The 12,349-nt window shown below is 39.7% G+C and overlaps 1 protein-coding gene across 4 annotated transcripts in view; it reads right to left on the bottom strand.

Annotated features, from left to right (window-relative positions):
* Positions 1–12,349, bottom strand: part of LOC133123297 (kalirin-like) — a 151,018-nt gene that overhangs the window by 24,667 nt on the left and 114,002 nt on the right. The window contains exon 1 of one of the 4 annotated variants that reach the window (XM_061233641.1): positions 7,007–7,095. The exons of the other annotated variants lie outside the window; for them this stretch is intronic. Within the exon in view, the coding sequence (XP_061089625.1) occupies positions 7,007–7,094 (88 nt within the window). The 5' untranslated portion in view covers position 7,095. Of the gene's footprint in view, positions 1–7,006; positions 7,096–12,349 lie in introns of those variants that run through there. 4 annotated transcript variants of the gene reach the window in all.

The raw sequence follows: 12,349 nt of genomic DNA, 5'->3' as shown, positions 1-12,349 counted from the left end.
AATGTATAATTTCAAATCCAATGTGCTGGAGTACAGAGCCAAAAGAACAGAAATTGTTCCACTGTCAAAATACTTACAAGCCTCACTGTATAACATTATTCTTGTTTGGACCATGTGAGAGAGTGAGAGAGTAAGCAGAGAACATAACCTTGCCAAAATGTAATTACTTTTTAACTATTTCTATTTAATCAATTTCTCAATTTAGCGCAGTGCGCAGTAATGTTCCAAGTGTGCCGTCAGGCACTGCTTCTTTCCACTCTGCATCTGAGCTGAGCTGTGAAGCCATTATGGCGGAGGACTGCACATCTGTAAAGCTGGCACGATGAAATGGGTAATACTTTGCCAAATGAAACTCTCCCTGACCTGGCAAGACATTGACCAATTATGCATTGCTTCATGGCATTCCATTCAGCCAACAGAGGCAGGTCTGCACTGCACTGAGGGCTACCGCTTTAGACCCTGATCCACACAGGGCTTTAGACTGAAAACACTACACTGAAAACTATGTTTCTGCTTATTTTTTTCCCCCAAGAGCCCCAGACCCTTGCATGCAATCTCAGGCCACAGCGAAATACACAGGTCAAATATCAGCCTTTCTTTTTTTTTTTTCTTTTTTTTTACAATAATAAAAAAATATATAAAAAAACCAGGAACAGATGTTCACATGGAACATTTGGGTTTAGAGAGATGTTGATGCAATAAGAAATTCTACTTCTCAGCAAAACTGTGTTATTCTAGCGAGGTAGGGCCTTGCTTTGGGGAAGTGGGTCATTGTGGAAGGCAAAATAAGCATCTGAGAGAACTTTCCATTTAAACCAGAATCAGTGCTGGTTCGGGACTTTCAGTTTCAGAACTATGGAAGATCACTACCACTGATAATGCAAGAGATTCCAACAGGTGCAATACAAATCATAAGCCTAAAAACAACAATAGCAGAGTTATATAAAAGATCATCTCTAATCATCACAATAAAAACTATAAGGTATCATGGACTCTTCTGACATCACATCAGAAGACTGTTGCCATTTACTGTAAATACACCTGTTATTCAGGTGGTATATAATGACTGGATTTGGGACATCACCACGGTCCAGTGTTTTCCATAGAAAGACCAGACGGAAAACTAGTGTCCAAGTTTACATTTCACCATTTAGGGATGTAATTAAATCAATGCTTTGCAGATACTCTTGATACCAAATGAAAGAAGCACTTAGCTTGCTCTATTATTTGTTTAACATACGTTTAAGCTTGGATCCATCAGTAGCATACCCTATCTTCAGTCATACACAGTAAAGGTGTGATTTCATTCTCATTAGCATCACAGATTGAAATATCGCCGATATACAGTGAAGTCCATAAGTATTTGGACAATGACACCTTTTTGTTGTTTTTGCTCTACTTCAGCAAACAAACAGTTTGTGCTTAAAATGCAGAATTTCAGCTTACATTACATTATGGGGTGAGCCATATAGGAATTACAACACTTTTTATACACAGTCCCTTCAATTCTAGGGGCCCAGAAGTAAGTGGGCAAATTAACCCAAACTGAAATAATGTCATCATATGTAATATTTAGTTGCAAATCCTTTGCAATCAATGACTGCCTTGAGTCTACAATAAATAGACATCACCAGATGCTGGGTATCTGCCCTGGTGATGCTCTGCCAGGCCTGTACAGCAGCTCTCTTCAGCTCCTGCTTGTTTTGGGGGCTATTCGCTACCAGTCTGGTCTTCAGTAAGTGAAATGCATGCTCCATTGGATTGAGGTTAGGTGATTGACTTGGCCAGTCAAGAACATTCCAGTTTTAGGCCCCCAAAAAATTATTTGGCAACACATACAAAGCACTTTCACAACAATGCGCAAGAAAGTACAGAAAGATGGGCTATGTAAATGGTTGGCATTTATATAGCACCTTTATCCAAAGCGCTGTACAATTGATACTTCTCATTCACCCATTCATACACACACTCACACACCAATGGCGATTGGCTGCCATGTAAGGCACCGACCAGCCCGTCAGGAGCATTTAGGGGTTAGGTGTCTTGCTCAGGGACACTTCGACACAGCCCGGGCGGGGGATCGAACCGGCAACCCTCCCGACTGCCAGATGACTGCTCTTACTGCTTGAGCCATGTTGCCCCCATGTCTATTATACCATCAATTCCAACATTATCCGCTTCATGGTTGCTCACTTAAAAAAACAAGTTGTAAACAAATTACATTTGCATGTCAAACATGTGCAGAGAATGTAGGAGAGATATTGCAAACACTATTAATGAAGTTACCTTACGTTTGGTAGTTTCTTTTTATTGTCTTCTTTTATGGTAATATGCAAGGATTGCTGGGAAACTTGCCCTTGTATTTTTTGTGATGATGCAGAACGATGAATCCTAACTGTCAGCTAGTTTTAACGATTAAGTTTCAGCTACATATGGAAGATGGTACCGACGAGCTAGCTACAGCGAAGAGAAAATTAGAGACACAAAGATCAATATATAGATAAAAAGCAGTGACACTGGCTAAGTTGTTCCATGTGACCACACAATAAGCTACTGATTAGCAGACTACAGTTGTCAATAACTTTACAGCTACAATTCCCAACTCAACGGCTGTCACTGTTACGGAGCTTTTGATGGGCGCAGCTGAGAGTTATAAAAGTTTTATAAAAGTGAAAGCATTGAATAATTTTCAAGCCCTATTAACTGCCCACTGTAGGTCGTTTTAATTGTCAGAATATCTCATTATTTCAACTGTTTGTTTGCTCAAGTACAGACCAAAAACAGGAAAAAAAAAGTCACTGTTAAAAAAATGCACTGTATCTGGAATATCTGCTACACAAAGGAAGTATGACAACATCAGGATAGGGATGTCTGTTTTTCAAGCTCCTGCTTGAACTGGCCATTAACTGTGACAGTTTCTTTTGACCTGATCTGCTCTGTGTTGCATATGAACAATACTAACACATTAAGGGAAGCTCCAGTATACCTGTCTGTAACAATAGGCAGTATTTTTTATGTAATCTGTGGCAAACAATGTTCATGTATTTAATTTCAGCTCTATTCTAGCAACCATTTTGCATTTACTGTGGTTTTAAAATGCACTGTATCCTAGGGCATACATTTCCCTTATGCAAAACAAGTTCGAACCCTGACCAATGCACAGTCCAAGTTCACAAAATTGGCCATGGCATCCACTGTTATCAAACAACTGAGGTTCATTCATCTCTGTTACAATCATACAGCATTGTTAAGTAGGCAGTTCATGGATAGAACTTAGTGAACTGAATGAATACTCAAGCACCCAGTTATATATGCAATGTCTTTTGATTCAGATGAAGGCATACTTAGAATTTATTTCTGTACAGTACATGATCACAATGAAGGAGATATTACAAATTAGTCAGCATTAGAAAGCAGTTTGCTAATGACCTAATATGAACTCATGGTTGACTACTAATAATTCACTTATTTGGGTTTGGTTGCTTGCTGAGAATTTTGGGGCAGCATATTATGCAACAGTTCAAACAGCATTCTATTAAGACAGGTTAAAAATTGGAACAGATTTCACCACTATCTCCCATGGAGGGTTTCACGACCAGGGTGTCTATCACAGTTACAAACCTATCCAGCCCTGGGTCTGTAAAACTGTCCCTGAGCAAGACACCATGCACCTAAATGCTCCTGACGAGCTGGTTGGTGCCTTGCATGACAGACAATCACTGTTGGTGTGTGAGTGTGTGTAGGAATGGGTTCATGAGAACCATCAATTGTGCAGCGCTTTGGATAAAGGCGCTATATAAATGCCAGCCATTTACTATTTACCATTTAGAACACAGGAGGTTAGAACACACTTTGAATGTTACCATCCAGACGTGATAATAATAAAATAAATTGTTATTCCAGGTCTCAGGCATGTAGCACAGTCCCAACACTATTTTAGAATCCCTCACTCAATGCTTCAAAATGGTCAAGTCCATGGCACACAGGCACCAGGACACTGGCTGACTCCAAGCCTTGTGAAGTAGTCCAGTGACCACCCAACAACTTGCCTACAGACAGTGGCTTCCTCTTGGGTTGAGTAGAGCAGGACAAACACTTGTCCTAGTGATGAAACATGCAAGTTTTCCCTGCAGGATAAACAAACCCAGCTGACCTTTCGTCTACTCTCCCACTCTCTCTCTACTGGATTGCACTAGATCTATACCGATATCTCAACTGCGATATACCCTTTCTGCACTATGCTACATCTTCATTCATTTCAGCCAGTTAGTAACAGGTTCAATTATAAAAAACATTTATTCTAAGCTGATTTTCTAATCTCTCCACTAATCTCTACAGCACATACTGTGCCTTCTGTATCATTTTTATATTCCATCCATCCATCCATTATCTTAACCCGCTTATCCTGTACAGGGTCGCAGGGGGGTTAGATCCCAGCATACATTGGGCGAAAGGCAGGAATACACCCTGGACAGGTCGCCAGTCCATCCCAGGGTACACGCACCATTCACTCACACACTCATACCTGTGGGCAATTTAGACTCTCCAATCAGCCTAACCTGCATTATCTTTGGACTGTGGGAGGAAACTGGAGTAACCGGAGGAAACCCACGCAAACATGGCAAGAACATGCAAACTCCACACAGAGAGGTGACCGGGATTCGAACCCAGGACCTCCTTGCTGTGAGGTGGCAGTGCTACCCACTGCACCATCCGTGCTGCCCTCATTTTTATGTTCTTATTTTTAATTCTGTTTGGTAACTACTTAGTTTCGCGAAATAAATTGCATCTCAATTCCTTTCTGTAACTGAAAGAAACTGAAACAAAAGAAACGGAGTGAAATGTATTCCTAAATCTTACTCCTCCCTCTTCCTACTAGTTCTTGTACTCACTTCTCCTCTGTATTACTCATGGTCAGAAAATTTCACTGTGTACTTCATTTTCCACAGATGTCATGGGAACAAATAACTGATTCATTGGGAAGATGTAAAAGAGTAGTCTCTTTTTGGTGAAACTGAGGAGTGTGGACCACATTGTGAGGTAGGATCAGCAGTGTTGTGCTTTAGGAAAAGCAGTTTTCTAGGTCTTCCCTCCCTCTGGTAAAACAACCCCCTGCCACCTCACTAGAAAAACTGCAAAGATGCTAAGTAGTCTGTATTATGGCATAGAGAACAGCAATTTCATAAGTACCCCATCCTCAATCAATGATTACACACTAGGTTTCCCCCAAAGAATCATCTTCAAAGCAAGGTTCTGGTTAAAATGGCTCGGATGAAAGGGGTTTGAGGCTCATTTGCTTTTCAAAGGCTAAACAACTGTATTTGTCATGCCTCTTTAATTAGGAAATTATGATAGGGCAAAGCTTTGCATGTCTTGGTTCTTAAACCATAACAATACCGTGAAATGTATTATAATTAGATAATGCCTAGTCTGTATAAATCTGCTTTAGCACCTTGAAGATAACATTAAGCACTTTCTTTAGCAGTCTGAGTAGCTTTGCTGTGAAGAGTAGCTTTTAATATCTTTTAACTCGATTTCAATAACATATTTTTACCCTGTTTCACAACGGGATTTTCATGACCAACCGCTGCTTTCTCTTAAAAGTCATTGCAGATTTTCAGGATAGAATGGCAATTGCTGAGAGCTTTATATCACAAGCAGTGAGACATAATGTATCACATGTTATGTCATCTCGCTAAACGCAACTCGACATACGGCTCAAATGAACAGCAAATAGGGAAAATACCACAAGTAAAGAACATTTCATGTTGGGATGTCGTGGAAATAACATTTCTACTGGTATAACTGACACAATGCAGACGAAGACATGTTTTCTTTTGGAATGCCAGGAAATCAAGTACATGAAGAAGAGAAAAGAAAAGTCAGTTGACGTTAGAATGAAGGTAGAATAATGCAAGTATGCAAAATAAGGAGCTAAAGTATCCCTTGGAATGTTGCATTCGTTTTTTTCATACAACCCATTTATACACCTGGATGATTATTGAAGCAAATCAGGTTAAGTCCTAAGCTGAAGAATACAATGATAGCATGTTCATCAGCATGCCAAACTCACGACCTTGAAGTTGTAATCTGAATTCTCTAACCAATATTCCACACTGCTGCAGTAAAGAGCATTTAAAGAGGACATTTCCTATGGGAATGACATAATAGCAACACAATACAGGTAAAAAAAAAAATTCCTGATGGAAATATATATACAAGACATGTCCCTTTCTGGAATACCAGCGCTACAAGGAAGGTAAGGTTTCCTGTTTGAACGTAGGGAAAAAAACACAGGTGAAAACATTTCCTGTTGCAATATTGCAGAAATAATGAAGGTAATGTGCACACTGGATTGCACAATAATTCCTACTGGATTGTCAGTGAGCTTGTGAGTGCAATGGTAACCTGCATTCTTTCAGTTCCAATAGTTTCCTTTTTTCACAACAAATCAAAAAGTTTGAAATAAATCCATTAGCCAGAATTGTTTCTGAAATAAAAATGAAAAAGTATGTTACATACCTCAGCCGCTGCCCACATTTTTAAAACTGTCACACAACTAACCATCACTATGCAGGCAGATTGTATCAAATAGATAAAATATCCCTAATGCTCCACAGCACCCAATTAAATTGCCTGAATAGATATTGGTGGAAACACATTCATCTAAAAAGACAAAGCATAAGCTTTGAATCAGCACTTATATATTTGAGAAAACCTGCTCTGTCCCAGAATCATCAAACAATTTCAGAACCCTGCTCTGTCCCAGAATCATGAAACTATTCCAGAACCCTGCTGTCGCAGAATCATCAAACTATTCCAGAACCCTACTCTGTCCCAGAACCTTCCAACCATTCTAGAACCCTACTCCGTACCAGGATCATCAAACCTTTCCAAAACCCTGCTCAGTCCCAGAACACATAAAACCATTCCAAAACCCATGCTCTGTCCCAGACCCCTCACACCATTCTGGAACACTTCCAGCTAAAAGTAAGAGACTACGCACCTGTCACATTACAGCAGCAACAGCAGCATTTCGCCAAGATCCGACCAAGACGTGAACGGCAGGAACAGCGCTTGCTCCCTCGTTTCATCCTGCCTGGTTGCTAGCTCATGGCACGGGGGATAAAACTTAAAGCCAAGAAGAGAACGGAGGTCTGTGCACAGTGCTGACTGCAGCCCAGTTCAGTCTGCTCACTCTACACTGTGTTTGCGCTCACTGAAGAGCAGGAAGAGGGAGGGACAAGGAGAGGGGCAATGGGAGGGGCCTCAGTGTCTTTCCCCCACAGAAGGAACACATTTATGTCACATTATTCTGAGCAGGGCCAGACAGAACACCCAGACAGAACGCTCTGAAGTATCAATCCACCTTTCCGTCAAAGGAAAGGGATATTTCCTTTTCTCCAACATTTTAATAGGGAAAAAGAAAAAGAAAAAAGAGAGGGCTGCCAGGATGCAGAGACATTGGAGTTCAATGATCTAGAGAAAGTGAGTCTATTCAATGATTGATAACAAAATAAAAATAAATAAAAACAATCAAGACACTCTTCTTTCTTATTAATGTTAACAATGCCTTTGTTAATGTAATGTTGTTGTTTTTTTTTAAACAATTTGATAACATTTTTGCTATCAATCAACATTGTAATATTTGGGTGTGTGACAAACTTATCCTGCTGTAAGTTTTAGCAGTTTTTGCATGTTATGATTAATGTACTGAATCACCAGTAAATCAACTGCTGAATGACAATAATGATTTTATAAAATGATACAATGATTTAATATAAAGAAAATCTATTAATAAGGACCAAAAGGAGCAGGGGGACTTCCAGATATAACACTTTCTTAGGCTAAGGCTGTAAATTTGCTTTCTCTTTTAAGAAAGAACTCAACGTAAACAAGTAAATGGCAAGTTTGGAAAAACACATTACATGTAGTGTCTGCCACATTCCCTTTTGGAAACTGAAATAAATTTGATTTGCTTCTCCATTTACCATTTTCATGCACTTGACTTGGAGTTTACCGACATTCATATCAATACGGATCAATATTTATTGCAGTTCAAATTAGGTTTCTAGTAAAGAACTAGTGTTTGAGAGTTATTGATTAAAATAAAGCCAGAAGAGATGTTACAGTTTTATTCCGAGTTTTATTCTGCCTTAAATTGTGCTCATCACCAGTTTGACAGTTTGAGGGGTCCGAGAGAAAAGCACACTGGTATGTGTGAATTAAATTAATGGAGGGGTATAAAACACAAGCACACCCACACAGACTTTCTAAGTAAGAATATACCCTATCCTTTCCTGTGCATCTCGGGGGCCCTGTGTGCAAGGAATAGACACTAACCTCACATTTGTTTTTACAATACTAGGCCCACATCCATTTCACAACACCAAGACCAGATAAATTCATTTTTCTAAAATGTACCCCCACAATACAATCCATATCCCGATTCTTTTACAATACCCTCACATGCACTCTCTACTCTCTACACATCTTTCACAGGATGTTTACTGAGATTATTAACAAAATGTCTTTATTTGGTACATTTTAAAAGTACTTTCATCTTTCCATATCTTTGGGATTTCTGCAGCAGGAACCATGTCAATGTGACAGAGAGCACACAAGACTAACCTTGACTTTCATGTCTTAAAAAAAGAAATATATCCCCCTCTCTCTCTCACAAACGCACACACTGACAGCACTGACAGCACGCACGTATGCATACACACACAATGAAAAATGACAGCAAGTGTTTCAGTACCAGAAATGTTTAGCTGCTCCAATGGTGTTTTTGCCCTGAACTTAAAAAAAAAAATTAAATCCATTTATGAATGAGACACACTGAAATATTCACCGCCATTTGGCTTTAATGCAGTCCCCCCTATTCACTGGTTAATTTATAAGACCATGGTTTTGACTTAGTCCTGATTGTAGTCCATGCACATACAGTGAGACCAGCCACCCAGGGGACTAATGGAAAATGGCTGTTATGTGCAGGTGACCACCATACAAAGATTCAACTGTATTTGTGTATGACTGGACCCATTTCCTCTGCAATTTTCTGAGCGTTTTTCCCTCAACTTCAATAATATCTTTTATATCTTCTATATATTTTATCAGAACTTTTCCAGTGACGTTATTATTATTATTATTATTATTATTATTAATATCAATATTAATATTATTATGATGTCTCGATGTAGAGCACTGTCCATATGCTCATTGTGTGCTGCGATGTCGGCGGTTCGAATCCGGCTGTCCGACATTTGTCGCATGTCTTCCTCTCCCTCACTCTCCCATTCTTCCTGTCTCTCTACACTGTTAATAAAGCTGAAAAGCACAACAACAAAAACTTTTTTTTGTTGAGTGTCAGGGTATCCAGCTTATGAGCTGAAATTTAGCAGATTGGACACCAAGACCAGGCAGACATGGCATAACACCTGTGCTTCTTTATTTATATACATACTGTAGCAGAGACCGTTATCATACCAGAATACAACCTTAATAAACAGAGGAGAATGACTGAGGGCCATCCTCAACCCATAAAGTTAGACACACATAATAATACAGGTGCATTCTCATAGGGAAACTGCTCAGACTAGTGGCCATTATATGCATCAGTAAAGCTCCAGTGGGAGACCAACAGCCTACTTGCCGACTGCTTTGTTCAGGTGACAATGATTCAAAGGTAATATGTAGAGAGAAGAGACAACCAAAAAGTGGCCATTACGGACACGTTGACCACCAAGGCAGGTTTCACTGTGTTACTACTGTCATGCCTAACCATTCTCTGACATCCCTGATCAATTACTTTTCATCCCCTACTATGTATAAAAAGGGATACAATTCCTACAGGATATTGATTAGCCGATATGGATGTAAACACCCTCAAATTAAAGGTGATTGTCTGCACTTTAACATCATCTTCATTGTTTGATTTCAAATCCAATGTGCTAGAGTAAAGAGCCAAAAGAACAGAAATTGGGTGATTGTCCAAATACTTATGGACTGCACTGTACATTTAATTCTTCCCCTGGTTTTGGCTTTACCATAGACCACTCATTGTACTGTATCTGTAGCATTATAGTTACATGATGTATGTGAGTGAAAATGGGACATTTTGTATCAGCACATACATAAATAATGCTCTTTTTCCATTAACAATGAGCAGTCATGCAGTACTGATAAGCTGCACAGAGCCGCGTAACCATTTCAGATGTACAACACTGTGCAAACTATTCAATGAAATACTGTATGTCCTTCAAACTAGCCCACCTCTTTTGCTAAATATACAAGAAGCTTGAGAAAACGAAGCTCTGCTGTGGCGTATCTTAACTTAATCCCAAACCAAAGTGAGAATAACTCTTTTTCACACAATGACACAAGCATTTGTCCCTCCCTGTAAGTAGGTTGGAACACCAGATGGCAAGGTTGTGGCTGTGCTGAATTGAGACTTCTGCAACAGCATGTGGAAAGTAGGGCGGTTCACTGTTTCCAGAAGGGCTAAAAGACAAGCGCCTGGCAAATATACAGAGTTTTGAAAAAGGAGTTTGCTAAGGCTAATCTTGTTACCGTCAGCAAACCTGGCTTTGTGACTATGGAACTGAGCATTCTGTGGTTTACTATTTTGGGCATTTTCCAGCAGACAAAGGCCAGATGAACACTACACAACATTTTAAGTCTTAACATCGCAGGACATCTCACAATTACTGACCATGATTACCGTCCTGCTGTCTTAACTGTACACACGCTACAAGGCAAAAATGTGAGGTCACACATTACAAAACAATGACCAGTGCCAGACTTTACAAGGCGTTGGCTGCCAACTAGAAGAAGAAAGAGTTGCCATGGATGAAGAGCAACTGGGGACAGTTTTTGTCCGTACCTTGAGTATATACTTGCAGAAACAACATTACATACTACATTGGGCATGTTGAGGGTTGGGTTGACATGGCTGAAACAGGCTATTGGTAATAACAGGAGCACTAGATAGCTTCATTCCTCATACTGTACACCTAAATATACCAACTCTTGTTTTAGTATTGTTTTAGTACTGTACCTTACCGTGCCTATGTTTGCCTGTTTATGAAAAATCTGATCTGTAATTATCATTTTGGGAGCATCATTCCATATGCTACTGAAATCTCACTGGCCAATGCGACAAATCAACTTGTAGTACCCGTCACACTACAAGAACAACAAATGCTTGGCATGAGCAGGTTAGCCCTCTCACACCATGGAGGAATGAAGCTCTACGGCATGCCACTTATAATGACCAAATCAGCTGTGATATCATGTTATGTGCACCCAACTTGAGCTAGTGGCGGATATTCCTCATACACAACTTTTGGATTTTCCATGAGGCAAATATTGTTCAAGTCATTGAACATAAGATATGTCAACCACAGGTTCTGAGACAAAGTAAGTTAAAGAGTGACAGACTATTTGTGGGAACCTTCGACTGTATCCACAAAGAACTGGGAATGATTTAGTGAAACAACAGTAAGCTTTGTTTTGGAAAGGTCCCTGTTTACACAGACAAGAAGCACCAAGTCAAGGAACAGGAAGTGTATAGTCTGGGAGTAGTGCTTCTCTGCACATAATGTGCCTGCCTTGCCCATAAGGTTGGCTTCCTTACTGCCAGACCAGGGGAACATCAAGTTGTGATAAGCAGTGCAGAAAAATATCAAATCATACATTGCAATCTATAGAGAAACAGAAAGCTCTCACAAAGAACCAAATATATTTGTCTGTAAATAATGTTTAAAGTATGTCACAAAAGAATCCTCGACAACAAGAACCATGTCACAGAGCGAACAGAAAATAGACGGAAAGTAGGACTGCAGATTTCATTATATATCAACACAAAAAATACAGTCAGACAATATTTCACAGCTTCTATACGTATACATTTACATGCACAGGCTTACGCATGCTACACAGGCACGAGCGATACACCCTTGTATTAAATATAGCATATCTGCATGTGCTGTACTTCACTAGGGGGACATATTCTACTGTACTGTATGGGCTGTACAAATCCTATGCTGATCAATGACACTATACCTTACTTACACCACTGTCACACTCCTAGCATTTAGCCTTTTAAATGATTCAGAATATAGCAATATGTAGCTGTAATCGCTGCAATTAACACATCATAAATACATAAATAGCATCATCTTGATACCCCCGATCTCTTGTGCTGATCACCGTGAAATCAGGCTCTTTTTGTATATGTTCCCTTTCCTCAAATTTGCAGAAAGAGGCAGGAATAAATAGTCGTGGGAGGTCTCTGGAAGGGAAATTTGCAACAAGGGAAAGGACACAGGACACAGAGGAAGCTGCA

This window comes from Conger conger, chromosome 3 (assembly GCF_963514075.1).
Source record: "Conger conger chromosome 3, fConCon1.1, whole genome shotgun sequence".
Classification (NCBI taxonomy): Eukaryota; Metazoa; Chordata; class Actinopteri; order Anguilliformes; family Congridae; genus Conger; species Conger conger.
This window is presented reverse-complemented; position numbering and strand designations above follow the sequence as displayed.